The sequence below is a fragment of the Daucus carota genome, chromosome 4 (assembly GCF_001625215.2).
Source record: "Daucus carota subsp. sativus chromosome 4, DH1 v3.0, whole genome shotgun sequence".
NCBI classification, from domain to species: Eukaryota; Viridiplantae; Streptophyta; class Magnoliopsida; order Apiales; family Apiaceae; genus Daucus; species Daucus carota.
In genome coordinates, this window is record NC_030384.2 from 21860651 (window position 1) to 21881886 (window position 21236).

The 21236-nt window shown below is 33.6% G+C and overlaps 1 protein-coding gene across 1 annotated transcript; it reads right to left on the bottom strand.

Annotated features, from left to right (window-relative positions):
* Positions 1 to 6284: 6284 nt before the first annotated feature.
* LOC108216688 (transcription factor UNE10) lies at positions 6285 to 10491 on the bottom strand. Its single transcript, XM_064091281.1, has 6 exons — positions 10061 to 10491; positions 9291 to 9717; positions 8700 to 8801; positions 8542 to 8607; positions 6684 to 7007; positions 6285 to 6599 (listed from the first exon to the last, which is right to left on the bottom strand). The coding sequence occupies exons 1-6, from the start codon at positions 10150 to 10152 to the stop codon at positions 6516 to 6518; spliced, it is 1095 nt and encodes a 364-aa protein (XP_063947351.1). The 5' UTR covers positions 10153 to 10491; the 3' UTR covers positions 6285 to 6515.
* Between the last annotated feature and the right edge of the window lie 10745 nt (positions 10492 to 21236).

Genomic DNA, 21236 nt, shown 5'->3' on the forward strand with positions numbered 1-21236 from the left:
TTTGGTTGAGGGTATTATTTATAGTCATATTTTGTGTATATAAACAATTGTCTAAGATAGAGAAACACAATACATTAAAAATAAAAACCCACTTTCTTTCTCGGTACAGACAATGGAAACATAATGAAAAACTATTGTCTATGACTTATTCACACAATATTTTAAAGAACTGAAGAACATTGTCCAACATTAGTCACACAACAGGTTAGGCACCAATATACCATTGTCCAACATGCTCAACCACAATAGGAACAAGATGTTCAAGGTTGACTGCAATATACTTTGACAACATGATTTTAGTTCAAAAATATTGTCTATAAGACATTGAAACAACAGCCACTACTTAGAAGACCCTTGTACAAAGCCACAAAAAACAAGCATTTGTCAAATCAAACCGTTGTGCAAAGAAATTTACATCGAGTGTTTTCTTTACACAAACAGTTGTGTAAATACATTATTACAACGGTTCCTAGTTTACAAAACAATTGTTAAAAGGTCGAAAGAACAAGAGTTTCTCGTGTAAACAAACCGTTGTCTTCTTCAACTAACAACAAGAGTATGTTTATAAGAAAGGCTTGATATAGAGGTTTTGTTACAAGACTTTTTTTCCAAACTGTTGTGGTTTCTAGGTGTCAGACAACACGAACTTATAACATGACTGTAGAGTGAGGCAACTCCCACAACACATTTCGTACCGTTGTTTGATATGCGTAACAGACGGCGGCTCGATAGTCAACGGAAAAACAGGGGCTTAGACAACGGGCAAAAACCGTTGTCTGATTCGTTTTTTCTTTTAGTGGTACTTCACCAGCTAGCTCTGGCTCGTGAAAGAAAGAAGCGTGGAGAATCCACTGCAGCTGAAGAGCCTACTCAGAATGAGCCTTCTACTCCAATTATTCACTGTTCAGATGCTGAAGAAGGAGAAGTCACTCGTTCTGAGTGAATAGATTGATTAGGATATTTGTTAGATATGTTCAAGGAACATCCTTTTGTAATCTATTTATGATCATGGTTTAATGTTCAATGCAAGCCATAAACTTTTGCTATTTATAATCCATCGTTTAAATCTTTGTCTTATCTGTTAGTTGAGTTATCCTCTAGGAAATTTGCATGTTATGTTAACAAACAAATAGGGGGAGATTGAAAGGCATATGTTCAGCCTATTTGTATTTAAAGAGGTACAACTCAACTCAGATCAGAAAGCTCAGTAAATAGCAAGTCATCGGAATCAGTACGAAGAACGTCAAATAATTTATGGAAATTATATGTCAGATAAGTTCCAGGATGCTGCTGCACGCCACTGAAAGAAGTTCATTAATATGTTCAAGCCTCAGTGCACAAATAATCTTTTGTGGCACGTCCAGGAGTTCAGAAGACATAAAGTTTCTATACTTTATTTCATCAGAAGATTCCATTTAATGAAGATGTACGTCCAAGACGAAGACTCGACGAACTAACCAAATTCTTATTGTTTATATGACGAAGAATATTTGATTTAACTAGATACAGATGAACCAGACAGTACATCTGTGTATCAGTTATTCAAATTAAATATTTGAAGTCAAGCAGAAGTGGTAGTTCGTTCGTTCGACAAATCAAGAAGAAGTTATTAAAGTTTAAAGAAGACAGGAAGCAGTTCTACTGAAGATTGGGTGATTAAATATTTATTAGACTATTATTTCACTTCTCAAATAGTTATATTAATTATGTAATTTATTTATTAAATTAATTCACTCTCGAATTAATTTAATTTATGAATTTACATGATTAACTTAATTAAGTGAATAATTTTCTATTTTATATTTACTACATTATTGCATTTTTTATCACCAAAACCGCCCAGCAAGACAATCTGTGATTGTCTTACCGAACTGGTCACAAGGGATGAAGACAGGGTGCAAGACAATTCAATTGTCTTGTCTTGCCGAGTGTTTCAATGGTGTGCAAGACAATTCAACTGAATTGTCTTGCCGAAGGACTTGTGTGGCAGCAAGACAATCCATTTGTCTTGTCTTGCCGAGAGTCACACATCCTGCAAGACAATCCTGTTGTCTTGTCTTGCCGAATGCTTGAAGGTGTGCAAGACAATCCTCAATTGTCTTGCCGTTTGTAGTGTTTGTCTTTCTGTCAATGAGATTGTCATACCTTCCCTTCTAATTGTCTTTCTGACTTGGTTAAAGCTTGGTAGACAATCTGTGATTGTCTTTCCTTGCCTTGATTTGTCTTGCCCAAGCCTAGATTGTCATACCCTCTTTATAATTGTCTTGTCTAGTGTTTGTCTTGCATGTACAAAGCTTTGCCTATAAATATGGCTTAGTTTCTTCATTAGAAAGTGTTCATCACTTTGTAAATCAAAGCATTTGTAAAGCTTTCAAGTTGTTCGTAACTTGCTTGATCGTTATATCCACAGTTTTCTGTGCTTTGATAACCCGGTTGTTTTAATCACTAAATCTAGAATATACCCTGTCGAATTTATTCTACGAACTTTAGTGGACATTAAAACTGAACCATTTTAATTATATAACGACTTCAAACATTGTTATATTAATTAATTATAAATCTGATTAACAAGTTATATTCAATCAGATTCACTTCCGCGATTATTTTGTAACGATTGTATTCAACCCCCCCCCCCTTCTACAATCGTATCAGGACCTAACACATCTTCACCAAACCACTAGACGAATCCACTTTCTCTAGACTGGTTGGTGAACTTGGGATGTTAAATATGTCTAATTAATTAGACAATAAATAACTGCAATTTGTTCGTAAGATCACAAGTTTTAAAATGTACATATTTTCAGGACTTGTGAATTTACAAAGAGCATCCAGTATTTTACATAATTATCTGATAATTAGTTTTAATTATTTACCATGATTTATATGATTTGCATGATTTTATGTGATTATGTGATTAATTGCTAAGTGGTAGATATTTAGAATTAATTTTCTTGAATCATTTAAGTGCTTATATTCAATTAATGAATATTAGTGTTTATTTAATTCACATTTTAATTATATTTGATTAATGGATTTGAAGCAATTCAAATTATTTTCAGTTGACCATTAATTGAATTTAATTAAAATAACTGCAGCATAGTAATTTAGATATTGGTTGACTAATTTTAATTTAGTTTAACTTTATTTAAATTAATTGTGATTTATTCAAGCAATTTATTAAATTATTTTGTTTCGAACAAAATAATACAATAAAAACTTGAGTGGCTTCTATGTACTGAACCCAAGCGCAAGGTTTGACTAGTCAAAACTTGCGCCCAGGATCAGTACTTGTGGTTTGGCTGTTGTTACTTAGAATTTCTAAGTACACAAGGGGTAGTTGGTTGCAACAAAGCGCAACATTTGACTAAAGTCAAATGTTGCGCCCCTGTTAAGTACTGTATGCATGCACTACGTTTTAACTTGGTTATTTCTCTAAGTGCTGAAAGTTGCGCATCTATACTGTTACGTATAGAGGGCATTTTAGTCATTTCAATAGTTGCGCCTTACATGTTTACAGTGTATACTATGGAGGCTAGTTTTGTAATTTCAAAACTTGCGCCTCTCCTCCCTCTGTATACATATATACACTGCACTTCTCATTTTTTTTCTATCAGTTTACATATACACACGCAGATATACACACGCAGACAAATCCTCTTCACTGCCATTCAAAACCACCGAGTTCAAGATTTTCAAATCGTCAAAACACTCCTTAAATCCAGTCCATTTTCGTTTTTGAGACCAGATTTGAGATCCTCTTGTCAAGGGCTTTAAATACATACCACTCTTTTAACGATCCATCGTGTTTTGTCGCAAGGGTTTTTCGTGACTCTCGAACTTCTAGGCTAGTTTTGTACGTGGTTATAGTGTCGAAAATTTGCGAGGCCGATACCATAACTCTTAGAATTTCAAGAAGTACAACATACTTTAATTTCATCGAAATCTGAAATTCTTGGAATTAGGGTTTTACGGAGCGTTATTAATTAATTAATTTCGTAACATAAGTGGAAATTTGTTCGTAATTATTCGTGAAACGAAATTTATAATCATTTTTAATTCTAATTATAAATGGCTGCAAATTTTGAGATTCCGAAAACAAATTTCACAATTGTTGAGAATAATAATTTAATTACGCAAGCGAATTATCGACGCTGGGTTCGATATATGTCAGAATTTTCATTTGCACGATTTGCTATGACAGAGTCAGTTTATCTTAACAAATCTCTACTTCGAGATTTTCTGTCTTCTGTTTCTGTTGTAAATGAAGGACAGGTATTTGGACTCAAGTTCAAGGGTTCGTGCTCATCCATCAAGAGTCATCATGAAAATTGAAGGAATGGAGCTGAATATCACTTTTAAGAAACTGAAGAAGATGGGCCATATACAAACTTTAGAGAAGATGAAGAAAAATCTGGAGCAACCACCACCTGAGAATACACTGGATAAGTGGCACTGAGTATCATAACTGCAAGGATTGAAGAAATTGAGAATAAACTCACTCAGAAGAGAGTAGAGGAAGCTGCAAAGAGGAGAGCTGAGCTCAATCTGATGAATGCAAGAGCCAAGAAGCCAAGGAAAGATTAGTTCAGGCTAGAGGAACAATGGCTGCTTGTATTTACTTTTGATTTCTGGAAATTGTAAGATATAATCCAGACTATACTTAGTATTATTTCCTGTTTAAATTAGTGTGCTTTTTCATTGTGTCAGTTGAGTTATCCTCTTAAAGGATTTGCTTGTCGAACTCTAACAATCAAATAGGGGGAGATTGTAAAGCATAATGTAACGTAAATGTAATTACGATAACTCAACACAACAAAAGACAGGAAACAATACGTAAGTATAATACATGAATCTACAGGTCGGAGATTCGATACGAACAGACAAAGACAATCAGGATATCTGAGACGAGCATCCGTCCACTGGAAGAAGTTCATTAACATGTTCAAGCCTCAGTGAAGAATAAAGCACAATCAGTTTCTGCTATCAAGATTGCCTGAAGATCAAGTATCAAAGACCAGAAGATTCCAGTATATTTAATTTGATTATTTATAATCGAATTTATCGAAGCAACATCTAACCCGGAATGACTGATCAAGTATATTATCAAGCAAAAGGATTCAAGGAATCATTTCAGTTCGAATCGTTCGTGAACCAGACCAGTGCACAGGACGTCAGGACGTACGAAAGTATTCAGTGGATTCGATCAACGAATTAATTGATCAAGTCAATTAAAGCTGCATCAACAAAAGATTAAATTTGAATTTATCTATATATATGTAAATATATTATTAATTGGAAATTACTTGAATCCACAATAATTTCAAGTAATTCATAAAACAATTAATAATATATATATACATATATATTTTAAATTTAAGGTACAAATGATTGTTTGACTTTGGTCAAAACCTGCGACACTTATACTTTGTACTTAGAGTATTTTCTCTCTAAGTCACAAGTTATATGTGTATTGGAGCGCAAGGTTTGACTAAAAGTCAAAACCTGCGCCATGGTTGCATCCCTGGATATTGGCTAAGTGGTTTCACCATAATAGTTAAGAGTCAAGCGCAACATTTGACTTAGGTCAAATGTTGCGCCTCCTGCGTATCATCTCTCCCAGAACTCCTCACTTAGAATTTATTCTAAGTCACAAAAGAACAGATGAAGCGCATCCTTTGACTCTCGAGCGCAACAATTGACTGAAACACTTAGAATTATTCCAAGTAATTTCTTACAGTAGAACACTGTATTGGCGCCAAGTTTGACTTAACTGGCGCAAGGTTTGACCACAGCTTACAAGGCGCAACTTTTACATTATGGAGTTAGATTTATTTTTATAAATCGAATCCGTCCCGAACACACTCAAGTCGTCCAGGACGAACTCGTTAACCATGGTTAGTTGTTGAAAAGCCTATAAATAGAGGTTGATGTTTTCATTTGAAAACAACTACACACTTTGTAAGTGCACACACTATACACATTCTCGAGAGTTAAATTAGAATATCGTTTTTATCGAGAGTTTGTATTAGAGTGATTGTAGTCTCTGCAGCCGACACTTGTGTTGGAATTTGTAGCACCCGAGGATTATTTCTAATACAAAGAATATTCCCCGACTTGCTGGAGTTGTTTATTTACGATTGATTTAACATGGACTGAAAACAGAATTATCCGCAATTAAATTAAATCAAAGAAATTGGAATAGACGTATTCAACCCCCCCCCCCTTCTACGTCTGATTGGACCTAACAAATTTGATCGTAGATATCATAGATAACATGAATTTGTAAACACAGATAACATGAATTTGCTAGTAAAATCGTCTCATTGCATTTCACATATCTTTGGACATTGTTTTAGTGACATACATATCAAGTAAAGTACTTTCACAACCATAAATTCCTGAATCAATTCTTACTCAAATCAATTAATTTTATTACAGTATCTATGATCTATCGCTTTGATTACGAAAGAATTGAGCAGCAAATCAATTTGTGAACTCTATGTATATATGCACACTTACTTCATGACTCTGGGACCATGATTTTGGTTCATGTGATGATAGAATGTGGCCATCCTACTATATGCATCCATTGTCATAGGCTGTAAAATATATTGGAAGTTGAACAATTACACAAGGCTCTTAAACATTGAGAAATCTTATAAATATCATAACTATATATTTACCTGAGATTGGCATGCAGCAAGAAAGGTAGACATGGAATCATGCATAGATTGTGCGGGTGGGTTCAGCCTGTGGGCAACCGGATGAAGAACCGACGGAACCGGATGAAGAACCGACGGCGATACTGCCATCAGATTTGGGTGGCAAGCCATGGCAGGGTTCATATCTATAAAATGCCCCATGCCCATCATTGACATTTGGAGCTGTTGTTGCATCGCATGAGGTAATGTCATTGGAGATCCGTTCATTCGACTCATCATAATCACTTGTGCCTGAAGTTGCTTCATGTAGTCAATCACTTCATCCAACATGGAAGCTTTATCAATCTAATATTTGTTAAGAATAACTTTGTCAGTTTCGAGTTGGATTCAACAATAATCTCCCCAAACAAAGTTAAACAAACCAAACATCGATATGATGTATATAATGATAAATAATTCTGTGATGTATATAATGATAAATAATTCTTAAACGAAAATTATTTCTTTCTAAAAAAATTGTAATAAAACAAGTGGTAAGTTGGAAGATATTATTGTGATTAGCTATATCGCGGTGCGAGAGGTTTGGTTGACTCTAAAATCATAAATAAACTATTTTATTATGAGATAAAAAAAACTGTCATGTCTTTTTTTCAAACAATGCTTTTTCTCCGAGCGTTATCTGATTAGTGTTGTCTGATAGTGTTTTTGTTGTAGTGCGAACCGCATTCTAGATTTGGTTGAATATTCAAATCGCCATCACATGCTAACATAAAAGGCATAAACCACACTACAAAAATGTGGTGCAATGCGGTGCTATTTGTGCGCTTTGTACGTTTATAAAAATTATTTTAATTGAATAAAACTTAAATTTTGATTATTAAAATATTTTTTATGATGAATTTATATATTTTTTTATCATTTCAGAGTTACAACAACTATTAAAAGATATAAACAAAAAAGTAAATATTATAATAATGAGTATTAAAAGACATATTATAATCGTATAATCATTTTATGAAAATATAGTATAATAGTAATGCTAAATTTATAATATAATCAACTATCATTTGTATATGTTTAACAAATATATACGTAATATAATTATAAATAATATACATATCTATATAATATAATTTCATTTAACATTTATTAATAAAGTTATATACGTTATAATATTACGGTGTAGTTTGAACCGCACTTATAATGTTTGTGAGAAATTCAATCCGCAGCCACATCAAAAAAATTAAATTGTAATTAGGTAGAAGCAGTTCATGTGATTTGGAGGTTTTGTGACGTAGAGCCTATTTGCCCCAGCTTAAAGCTGGCTGAAAAATGTCTGTTTGTGTAATAAGTCAGAAGCCGGTTTAAAATCAGAAATAAGCTAGAAACTGACTTAAAGCCAGAAGTTAGTTTTAGGTACTTTTTTCAATGTCTTATTTTTTTAAAACTTTTTTTTATAAAAACTATCTATAAGTTATAAGTTACTTATAAATTAATTTTATTTTTATTATTATATTTTTAATAACCCGTCATCAATAATTCAAAAATTACCAAACAGACATTTTAAACTCTCAACTTATGTCATAAGCTATATGTTGAGCCAAACGGGCTCGTAGGTGTGACGAGCGAGAACAACTGCAGCTTGTTCTTTGTTTTTTTCGTTTCACATTAATTTATGTGGACATGTATCAACAGTGTTACTGGGGTAATGTTCAGTTTCTGTGGACTAGCTTCATCGGATATATTCCATTGAGAAATATATACAAAAAATAAGGACCACCCTTAAAAATCTAGGGTCAGTCCACAGAGACACTCAAAGAAATCACATTCAGAAGATTAGCCTAATGAAAGAAATTAACTCACAATTGAGAAAACATACCTTACTAGAATTTGGAACCATCTTCTGCAGCGTTATCATCCGTTGGTTAATCTTATCTCTTCGTTTCTATTCGAATAAATACAATGCAAAAATATAGTGTAAGGAACATAACAACCCGAAAGTACCAAAATTTTAAAAATATGTATAAGAGAGAGTACCCGTTCGGACTGATTGTGGACGGCAGCTGCTCTTCTTCTTTTAGCCGAAACCGATGACTTGTCGTTTGTTTTCTTCTTTCCTTCCTCATGAACTGCCTCCGTCTGCAGACAAAGCACTAAGGTGATGTTTGTTTGAAAGGATTATAATTTCGGGATAACTACGTTAATTTGAAGGAACTATTAATCACTAGCTAAGAGGATACGCGAATCGAACGGCGCGAATTTATGACACTGAGATGAACTTTATGACCTCGAGTGATCTGATTAAGAAGAACATACATACACCGGATGATGATGGAAATGATATGGCTATAGATGCTTGCAAATGAATATGCAGCATAATAAACTGCGAGAAGGGCGAACAGATTTCGAGCATAATTAAATCGATTTTTTTTAGTTCGATTTTACTACAAATTTTTTCGATGCTCGTATCTGTATCTTTAATAGAACTTTGAATCATGCGGAAAAACTACTTTACATGATTGATGATTAAGTATAGCTTTTTCATAATACCTATGGTACGTATCCCGGAAAATCTCTCATGAACCGTGGATAACGGCTTACAGGTTTAGCAAATTTAGTAACACCAACCTGAGGATTTGTTTGACAAACAGATTGATGGTCGTTGGCTGTGCACTGCTTGGCCGAGGTTGCATTTTGCTGAGGTGAGGGTGGACGCTCCACCCTCACCTCTTCAAAGGCCATTGTCACGTCCCTACACGACTCGACCTGTCTGCCCAAGCCCGAGTCCATGACTCGCGTAGAGGAGCCCTCCACCATGTTGTTATTATCAGTGCAAGGAACTAGTGCATCTATTACACCGCCTGTGGTCCAAGCATCAGCGCCATCTCCGACGGATTTATTGTCAGGAAAGAAGGTGGCCTGGTCAACTATGGACTCCAGGGTGCCGCCTAGGCATGGCTTGTCCCAAATGTCATAAGGCAGTCTTGGTTGCCCTAAACCATGCATTGATAAGTGCCCATTTTCCCATGTTAACTCCGCCACTTCATAGTCTAACCTGAAAAATTACACAAAAATTCATATACAGAACAAAGTTATTCAAATTTACAACCATAGAGAAAGCAACAAATGACATGTACATGCACTACAGTTGCGGAACCAAGGAGGGGCTACTCAATATTGAAATACGAAAATAAACATCAAACATAAATTTTTAGTTCAGACTAGTCTTCGAAAGTCAATGAATGTTACTAAAAGTCGGGTATTTTGGAAATGTTACTAAAAATCGGGTATTTTGGAATCCTGGTTCCGACAATGATACAATACATCCGAAGTTATTTGGCGAACTATAATACTTTAGTTAGCGGACAAGATTGAGGAGAAGAGAAGAGAGAGATTACGAGGAAAGATCAGGAGATAGATAGAGAGAATGAGATTGAGAAGTGAGCTTGGTATTATCATCAACATCCCAGCCGGGTACACACTGACTCATCTTCTTACTCCAAACCAAGAAACCTTGAAGCTGTAGCCTTACTTACTTGCTTCTTATTCAAAAAGCTACACAATGTTGGTATGTAAAAGCAAGTGCTTGGAGCTAGATTCTAAGTGAGATCTCTTTTAAGCATTTGTGGCTATGGAGAAAGGTAGAGCCTAGTTGTGTTGGAAAGCAGCTTTTGGCTATAAATTATAGAGTGAGAAAAGAACAAATTGCAGGAGAAATGGTCCCTATGATTAGTGAGAATAGAAAAAGAAAGAGCAAATGGTGGTTGGAGCTGGTAGCTGGAGATATCTTGCTATCTTTTTCAAGGGAGATTTTAGTAAACAAGTGGATGAGGGTGTGAGAATTCCAAATTTAGTAATAACATGTTCCGAATTTGCTCTCAATCATGAGATACTGCTGCCGGTACAAGTTGCTTGATTATTTGAACCCAATTAAATAATTAAAATCGATATTTTTATGAGTAAGCTTAAAATAGTGGTTCTTGCTTAAAGTAAAAAAATGGACTAGAAGTCAGAAGTAAATTAAGACTTATAATTGATTAAACTCTTTGGGAAAAAAGTAAAAGTTCTAAAACAAAGGTTAGCATTCTCAGCTTCTTATAAGTGCTTTTGGCTTTATACGCAAACGGGTCAAGAAAAGTGGAAGCCGACTTCTTATAAAAGAAGTTAGAAGTGGCAATAGCCAAACAGGCACATTGTGCTTCAATGGTATTTGCTATATTAGTTTATTATAATTTAAAAATAGTATGTCATTAATTTTTTACATTGTTAAAATAGAATATATATATATATATATATATATATATATATATATATATATATATATATATATATATATAGGCAAGTGATCAAATAGAAACTAATATTATTCTAGAAACTAGAAACCACTCCCACGATCATTGTTTATAACCACAAATATCACTCGTTTATACGCTATTTATCACTATTTTATGCAGTTAAATTAGCAATTTTTATTATTGATAACTGAGAAAATATACTTATGTTTGCTATTGGTTATCGATTATTGATTATCAATTATAGTTGTAGGAGGTCTATGATGGTAAAAAAATGATGAGATGTGGTGTGTGGTGGTGGTAAATAATCACTAGTAATGACAAGTTATGGTGACAAGCGGTGATAGGTCAATCGTGGGTATGGGTGACCACGTTAGCGGTGCAATGGGTTGATAATGATGCCTGGAGTTTCGTCAATGTGGTATGAGTGAAGCTGATGATGATATATGTTGTATATATGTATATTTATATATCTATATTTCTGAGATTTCTTGTATATGAAATAGTGATTTGTGATGTACAAACGAGTGATATTTGCAATTAAAATAAGTGATAAAAAATTGGTCAGATACTAGTTTCTAGTTTCTAGACTATTTTAGTTTCTAGTGGAGTAAGCCCCTATATATATATAGGCTCATGATCAAATACAAACCAATCTTAAAATAAAAACTAAAAACCACTATTACAACCTTGTAATTACTAAGTGCACTCAGTTAAAACAAATCATATGTCTACCCCACCCATTTGCAGTTAGTAAAACCCAGCATAGAACCACTCCCACCCACCTAAATCTATCATTGGCCAACTCTCAGAGCTCCCTTGCCTTCCGTGATCGGAGCTTCCCCGCCCACAACACCAAGCCCTGATCTCCCGACTACACTGGTGGATACAATACTGACGATCTCATCGAGAAATAAAAGAGGAAGATGAGTTTCATGCTGCACATATACACACAATACATCATCTCACCAGATCCACCTTTCATCTCCCCCGTCATCGTTCGTTCCCCCCATCACCAACTCCGTCCATTCTCCGTCAACAATACCTCCGACTTTTCGACCTCTCTTTTAATCTCTTGAATAACTAGAGCTTAGTCGTGGATTTTAGTGTTGTTAAAGCTTGATATAGTTTTTGATATAATTATAAATTGATGATTTATGCTATACAAATTAGTGATATTCGTTTTATAAATTAGTGATATTCGCTTTACAAATTAGTGATATTCGCTTAAAAAAATAGTGATTTGTGTCGCTGAAATTAGTGATTTCTATATCTTCTCTTATGACTGGATCTCAGATTATTTGCCACGTTAATTCTCAGACATAAAAATTACAGATCGAAGAAGATGAAGATTGGAGAGGGTGAGTTTGTGTTAATTGACGTTTTGTATGTATATGCTGTTTATACTTTTGTATGTATATAGTGTGTGTATCAGTTTTCTAGAGAAGCGCTAACGTGAGTTGAGCAGCAGTGGTGAGAAAAGTGGGCTGGATTGGTTAAGAAAAGTGGGCTGGGTCATTAGTTTTTAGTTTTTAGATTTAGGTGGTTTGTAGTTGAATAGGACTCTATATATATATATATATATATATATATATATATATATATGAGTGGAGTTTTGTGGGACACTATTGCTTTTAAAAATTTGGAGTCCCTAAGATCCACCGTTGGATCTTAAAAAGATCCTGTGGCTCTGATTTAATGATCAAATATACCGCTGACAATTTTCAAGCATTTTTCAACTTCACTTTCGCCCACGTTTCTTCAGATGTATCCCGCATCCTCCGATGATAAACACTAGTATGGTCGTTACCACATAATCGTATAACCCTAGGTGCAGAACCATCCATACTAAACACAACCACCAGTTAGGGCTTTTGCAGGACGCATCAATCTCGTTCGAAGATGAGTTCAGGTATGTCCACTATCTTCTCATTATGTCCTTCAATTGCTTTGCATGTCGTTGTTCTTGCCGTTGAAAAGACTGATTCCATGAAATCCGGCATCCCGAATGAATGGGTTCTCCTACATTTGCCGGTAGCCCCATTGAATGGGTGGTGCCGCAATTGTCGGCTCTAAACAATGGCATCTCCTTGTTTTTTAGGGGCTTTTTTAGAAATCGAAATTTGTGTGTGTTCAAACTCGGCATAGTACACCAAAATCACCTTTTTTGGATAATGACTGATTCGATGGAATTTAGGGCTTTTGGTGTGCAGTACATTTTTGACAATTTAAATGCATTTTGTGGTTTAGTTGGGCGCTTTGAGTTTTTTCATCCTGCAGTTGTGTTCTGTGTGATGATTAAATTGATATGTATTTTCCGGAAGGAAGATTGCAAGTTTTTTATGTGTCCTACATCTGTGTAATTTTCTTGTTTGAAGATAATTTGATGTTAAGTCCTGCAATTGGTTGTTATTTTTATCCTACAATTGATACTATGTGATTGTATGGGTTCCCCATTGACTGGTTTGTCTTGCATTTGCTTAATATTGAATATTTTTGGTTGGGGCTATGTTAGTAATAGAAATTTGTGTGAGTTTATACGCGTCATGTTGCAACGAAATGTCCTCATTTTGGAAGTTGACTGTTTCGATTGAATTAGGCCTTTGTAATGCATCTTGTGGTTTAGTTCTGTACTTTGTGATTATTTTGGATCCGGACATTTTGTTCTGTACTTTGGGATACTACATTTGGTGCGTATGTTTGGATTTGAATATTGTACCTTATAAGGTACAATATTCTAGATTAACAGTTTGGTAATATTATAGCTAATTTTTTTATGAGTCCTGCACTCTGTTATCGTTTTGATCCTGAATTTGCGTCATATGTGATACTGCATTTGTTATGTTTTGTTGGGAATGAAGATTGCAACTGTTAATCTAGCCTGCAAATTTTTAATATTGTAGTATCTGCATATTTTTTGGTTTAGTTTTGCACTCTGTTAGTAATTAAAGGTAAATACTTTCAATATCCCCGGCGTTGTTGAGAACACTCACTTTTTGAAGGTGATTTATCTGCAGGAGTTTTAAGTTTTGAATGTCCGAGTATACCAATTGCACTTTTGATTGGATAAAGATCAATTTAGTCCTTTGCAATGTAGCTTCCTAACGCTAATATTATTATCTGCGGGTCTAATTAGATGCTTGAAAACAGGAAGTTGAAGATGCACAGAGGATCCGCAGGAGTGTAATTGACTGTTTTGAATGGGCTAGCCTTCCGAGTGTATCTGAAAAAGAGAGGGAGAGAATCCTTCATTTTGTAGTTGTCGGCGGTGGTCCGACAGGAGTGGAGTTGGCAGCAGAGCTTCATGACTTTGTGCATAAAGATTTAGCCAAGTTGTATCCCACTCTAAAACAATATGTGAAGATTACTCTTCTAGAGGCCACTGATCACATATTGACCATGTAAGTTTTGATCTAGATTTCAGTTATCATGTTCAAATTCTTTTATTAGGAAAATGTAAATAATTAGTAAATACTTCAATTTAGACAAAGTTTAGTATAGCAGGACACACATCTCTCTTATTATGGAACTACAAACAAATAAATGCTGCTAATCTTGCTTGGCATCGTTAGATTACTCAGTATTACCAGTGGGTGAATAAAAAACACTATTTTGGCCTATTATCAGTATACATATACATATTAGCTTGGTTCTGGTACCTTTGGTTATATTTTTGTAAGGATATGTGGAAGGTTCTATTACTTTATGTTTTTTGCCACAGGGTAACAGGAGAGTTTTGGCAACTGATGAATGGTTACGAGTTCAAGGAACTCAGAGCATATATGCTTTAGGTGATTGTGCAACAATAAATCAACGTAAAGTGATGTGTGTTTCTTCTGTTTTCTCGACAAAGTGAATCATGCATTTGGTTTGTTTCTTGAAGTTGCATAATAAGTGATTATGCATTTGGTTTGTTTTTTGGCTATCGGAGTTTCTTATTTTTAATGTGTCCTTCCAGTTTCTAATTACAGACTAGTATCTTGGAATTTTTAAACACAGTTTGGAGTTTTTTAAGTGTCCTGCACATTGTATAATTAGTTGTTCTGCATCGTGTGTAATATTCTAGTATCTTAAGTGTATAATAAGCTATTATTCCTTGTGTGCTTGATAAGCTATTATTCCTCGTGTGCTTAGGTCGAAGGAGAAGCAATAGACTAATCGAAAGCCCGTGGGTATACAATTAGGCTAAGAAGAAACCAGGATACATAACCATTGATGATGACGGCTATAGTTGCACGCCTGCAAGAGTTCACCACACAAACATTACACGGTTCACCACGCAAACATTAAAAAAAAAAAAAAAAGACTCCAGATTCGACTGAAGCACATAATCACATGTGCGGAACACAGCAAAAGACACACAAGAACATGTGCATAACGGAAAAACAACCATTAGTTTGTAATGATGATACGAAGGAAGACAAATACATTAACCATAAACATGTCCTGCACAGAAATCTTATGCACAATAGACCTTGCAGTGCAGGACTTAAAGTGAACAAAAGATGCATTAAAAAAACTGCAAAACTTACTCGATTCGGCCTTCTTATTAGACATTAGACACTTTACACAGAATGATCCCGGTAATAAAGATATTGTCTCCCGAGTATGAAAGAACAAAAATGAGAAAATGAAAAAAAAAAAAATGTTTCGTAGGTGCAGGACACTTCTTCTACAAAATCTCCTAGAAACACTCAGAGGCAGTTGTAACTGCTTGATAACTTACGCACGCGACTACTTTTAAAAAAATGAACGGGTTGGTTTTTAAATTTTTAAAAATTTAAGGAAGAAAAGATTAAATTAAAAAACATTACAGCCATCAGATCTAACACAAAATGGAAGGCCCAGATTGGGATTCCAAGGACTCCAAAATTTATAGGACTCCATATAACTTTCTTTTATATATATATATATATATATATATATATATATATATATATATATATATATATATATATATATATATATGAGTTCAATATATAATAATGTATAATCTTCTTACATATCTGTAAAGTTCCGACAAATATAGTCTATCGATAGACAATATATGAGTATATTTGGGGTGTGATTTTTTCAAATAATTGATGATATTTTTTTATTCTTAATATATCAATTCACTTTTAGCAGGAGTTTTTATGGTTAGAGATATTGTTACAAATTTTTTTTTTAGTACTATTTCTATGTGCGCTGATTAACAATTTTGATTGACTTTTGTGTGTGCCAAATACATTATTGGAAGAGTTAACAAATAAATCTTAGGACAAATTCAATCGTGGCCTAAAGGTTCAAATTTGAGCTAATTTCGGTCTAAATCTTCCCAGAAGTAGCCTAAATCTTGGTCCAAATTTAGGCCGGTGAATAGTGTCAGCCTAAATTTAGACCGGTACTATTCACCGGCCTAAATCTTTTTAGTGATATAATAATAACTTTTTAACTTTTGTAAATTTAGTTAATTGAATGATTATATGTCAATATAATTACTAAATAGTTATAAATTATATTTAATATATTTTACTAAAATAATTATATATATTAATCATGAAATATAATAAAAGTAAACACTCTTAAAATAATTCAAATTAACAATACATTAAACATAAGACAAAGATTACATTCGAGACGGCGGAGAACGATGAAAATGCTCGATTTCACCAATATCTTGGACGATATCAAAAAATTAAAAATAAAGAAGCTCATATTGTTGGGTTCCGTCCCGAATTCCTAATTAAGTCAAGAATCCTAATTTGAGAAGGTATCTTATTTATGATAATTGAGGTAATCCGATTCTTGGTAGAATATTAATTGTGGAAGGATTTCTATCCAAGATAGGAAAAGATGGTAATTATCATAAATAGGAATTTGAAGTAAATTAGGATTAGAATATTGTGGTGCCTATAAATATAGCTATTTGTAGGAGGTTTATGTATTGCGAAAGTTAGAGAGTTGTGTGATAGATACACAAGAGAGAACTTTTGTGATCAAGTTGAGGTGTTTGTATACAAAAGCGTTGAGTGAGGGAGCGACTCCAATCTTGTAATACATTCATATTTAGTGGATTGGTGGTTTTACCCTCCCTTGAGGGGTTTCCACGTTAATTGTTTGTGTTCTTTACTTTCGTGCTTGTTATTGTATTTGATTAACGTCAATCTATAGTGGATGCGATCCTAACAAACTGGTATCAAGAGCTCAGGTTCGAGAAGTAGATTCGACGTTAAAGAGGAGGCAATCACGAAGTAGGCTGTTTGCGTTGTTGGTCTTGTGTTGATTTTTTTTTTGGCTTGATGGAGGATCTGAAATCGTTGAGGATTGATGCACCCAAGTATGATGGGAAGACGGATTTCACTATGTGGCAATTAACCGTCAAGGATGTGTTAATTCAACAAGGACTTGATGATGCCTTGGAGAAGACAAAGCCAAAAGAGATGAGTGATGCAGATTGAGCGAAAATCCAGAAGAGAGCGGCGAGTACAATCAGGCTGGCACTTGCACCCGAAGTGAGATATAACGTGTTGAAGGAGTCGACACCAAAGGAGATATGGGACAAGTTAGCAAACATATAGGCTTCAAAGTCGTTGACCAACCGACTTAATTTGAAGATATAGTTGTACTCACTGAAACTGGATGAAGAAGGTAATCTCCATGATCACATTAGTTGTTTTAATCAGCTGGTATGTCATTTGGCTAATGTTGATAAGCCGATAAAAGACGAGGAACAAGCTCTGTTGCTGTTGTCATCATTACCGAAGTCCTTCAAATATTTTAAGCAAACGTTGTTAGTGGGGAGGACATCTCTTACGCTTGATGATGTGTTAAAAGCGCTAAGAGATAATGAGAGGATGACAAAGGATGCTGTTTCTCAAAGTGGTGAGACGGTTTTAGCTGTCCAAAGTGCTGAAAGAGGGAGGAGTCGCGCGCGCAATGACCCACGAGGAAGAAGTAAATCTCGGCTGAGTAAGAAGGATATGAGCACTGTTGAGTGCTATTATTGTGGTGAAACGGGTCATATGCAGATGTTCTGTCCGAACTTTAAAGAAGACTTGAGATCCTTTAAAGAGATGAAGGGAAAGAACAAAGTTGAAGATGCGCACTCTACACACGTGGTCGAGGATGGAGAGTTTTTGATGGCGAGTGATGATATCCTTTCTGATTCGGTGAAGAATAAATCAGAATGGGTGATGGATTCTGCTGCTTCCATGCACATATGTAGGGATCGAGCGATGTTTGAGACTTTATGCACAGATGAAGATCTTGGTAATATCATTGTGGGGAATGATGAGAAGATGAAGGTTCAAGGTGTTGGAACTGTTTGTCTTAAACTCCATGATGGTACAATCAAGAAGGCTCTCAATGTCAGGTTTGTACCAGATGCATCAAAGAACATGTTGTCTTTGAGCGTGTTGGCATCACGGGGGTACAGATTCGTTGGACGAGGGCGAAACTGCGAGGTGTATAAAGGAAAGAGCTTGATTCTACGAGGGATGATGAACAAGAAGAACATCTATTGTTTAGATGGTGGAGTAACGAAGATGAAGACCGAGAAAAAGGTAAGATTCTCGGATTCAGTTGAAGTTTTAGGGAATTCGAGCCGAGGGACGATTTGTTGGGTTCCGTCCAGAATTCCTAATTAAGTCAAGAATCCTAATTTGAGAAGGTATCTTATTTATGATAATTGAGGTAATCCGATTCTTGGTAGAATATTAATTGTGGAAGGATTTCTATCCAAGATAGGAAAAGATGGTAATTATCATAAATAGGAATTTGAAGTAAATTAGGATTAGAATATTGTGGTGCCTATAAATATAGCTATTTGTAGGAGGTTTATGTATTGCGGAAGTTAGAGAGTTGTGTGAGAGATACACAAGAGAAACTTTTGTGATCAAGTTGAGGTGTTTGTATACAAGAGCGTTGAGTGAGGGAGCGACTCCAATCTTGTAATACATTCATATTTAGTGGATTGGTGGTTTTACCCTCCCTTGAGGGGTTTCCACGTTAATTGTTTGTGTTCTTTACTTTCGTGCTTGTTATTGTATTTGATTAACGTCAATCTATAGTGGATGCGATCCTAACACATATTGCACTCCGAGATGCATTAATTGAGCATTTGTGGGAATAATATATTAATTCAGAGTAGTATAGAATCTTTGTAATTTTTATTTTAGTTAATTAAGTTAAATTTTAAATTTTCTTTTATTTTCTTTGTTCAAATGTAATGTTTTTCTAATTTAATGAATTTATTGAGTTTAATATTAATATGAAGTCTTCTATTATTGTTAAGAGATTAGAATAATAATATAAAGATGGTTAGAAAATTAAAATATTGATATATGAATTTGGACCAAAATTTAGCCCAAACTGTTGGAATGGGAAGATGGTTCGGTCTAAATTTGGACCAAGATTTAAACTTGTTCCAGTGTTGAAGATGGTCTTATAACATGGTATTTTTGCATTTTAGTTGGAGTTGGTCCTACAGCAATATATTATTTTTTTTAAAACGTGGCTTGAAGTAAAATTCAACTAATCTTCAAAACAGAAAAAAAAATATTGTATAAGTCATTGATTTTAGGTTTATTAAATTTATAAAAAAATCTTGATTTAAAATTCCAGCTGCTCTTGATATGTGAAAATAATTTAATTTTAAAAAAAAAATTAACCTCCAATTCCACTACTGATATATGTAAATGCAGAAAAAGTTTCTGCACCAAGACTTCAATCACAGTAGCCTGGAAATTCAGAGTATGTCCAAGAACCTCCTAGTTAACTCTTATATAGTAGTATAATTTAAGATATTAAGCTCTTAATAAATTAATATAAAATTAGGGTGTCAACTCTAACAATGTTCTTTATATTTGCACTTAACTTATATTTTACTCTTATTTTGATTAAAATATTTGTCATGTAGTGAGAATCTAATGTAAGAAATGGAGAAAATGATTATTTTGATTTAAGAGCTAGTTCAGAGTCTCTTGGAGATGCTCTTAGAAACATGACAAACATGACATAGTATGCTTAATCCCTCCGTCCACTGGATTCAAGGAGGGTTCGATACGTATTTTAAGATTTTTATAAAATATGAATTTATAAATTTTTTATTTTTTTATAAAATAATTATGTCTAACTTTTTATTCAAAAACAAAAATTAAAATAAGTTACAAAAGTATATGAAAGTTTTAAAATACGTGTTAAATAATACAAAAAAACGATGTAAAATTAGATGAGATGAGAGAATATTAATCTCTGGTAAGAGGCTTCTACTTATGTTTCGAAATTTAAAAAGTATTTATATGTTAAATTTAAACATATCAATTATATATCTATACTGTACAATAATAAGCCAACATGGATATAATTTGTAATCCAAGGTTTTAATTATATCTTTTGGTTTGGTACTCTACTTTTGGTACCACAAGTTTACAAATATGGAGTCTATTAGTCTTACATTATTAAACAGTTTCAAATACTAAAAACACTCATAACAATACATTATCATATAATATTTCATTAAAAAAATTTTAATGATGCTATAAGTATACAATTTTGAATATCTATTTTTAACAAGAATCTTCATATAACTTTTTTAACTTTAATGTGTTCTATTTCGATATAAACACGAACCATTACATAACTCTTTTCAACTCTAATCTTAAAAGTTATTGTTGTCAAAAAAACCAAGATTACAAGATTACGTTGAAATTCGATTGATTGGATTAGCGGATCTTTCAAAAGTATTACACGATCGGCTATGTTTGGAAAAAATTTGAATTTTTTGAATTTTTTTTATTTTAAAATCTACGTGTACTAAATTCGGATTAAATGTACTAAAATCCTAATGTGTTTATATATATATATATATATATATATATATATATATATATATATATATATATATATATATATATATATATATTCGGGTTTGTCCATTATCAAGTAAACGGGAGAAAATATAGTCAGGTGAATAATATAATTTTAATTAAAATTCAATTCATTAATACTAAAATACTAATAAAATGATGTTAAAATTTAAATTATAAATAATAAATTACGAATTATATACCCGCCCGTGCTTTGCACTGCTAGTATATCTTATAAGTCAACTAGTTGAGAAGTCGCGCGTTGCGGCGGCCTATAAAAATTATATTAATAATTCAATATTAATATTTGTAGAATAAAATAATTTTGTGGCTGTCTATAAAAACTATATTAACGTTTCAAAATTGATATATGTAGGATAAAATAAATTTTATATTATAAAAATCTTGATGTAATACCAATACTAATATATAAA

Coding starts and splice junctions, on each gene's coding strand:
- LOC108216688 (XM_064091281.1), bottom strand. CDS start 10,152: ATGAGTCAGTGTGTACCCGGCTGGGATGTTGATGATAATACCAAGCTC. Junction 8,802..9,290: donor TTTGTCAAACAAATCCTCAG/GTTGGTGTTACT, acceptor CTTTGTCTGCAG/ACGGAGGCAGTTCATGAGGA. Junction 8,608..8,699: donor TCCACAATCAGTCCGAACGG/GTACTCTCTCTT, acceptor TTATTCGAATAG/AAACGAAGAGATAAGATTAA.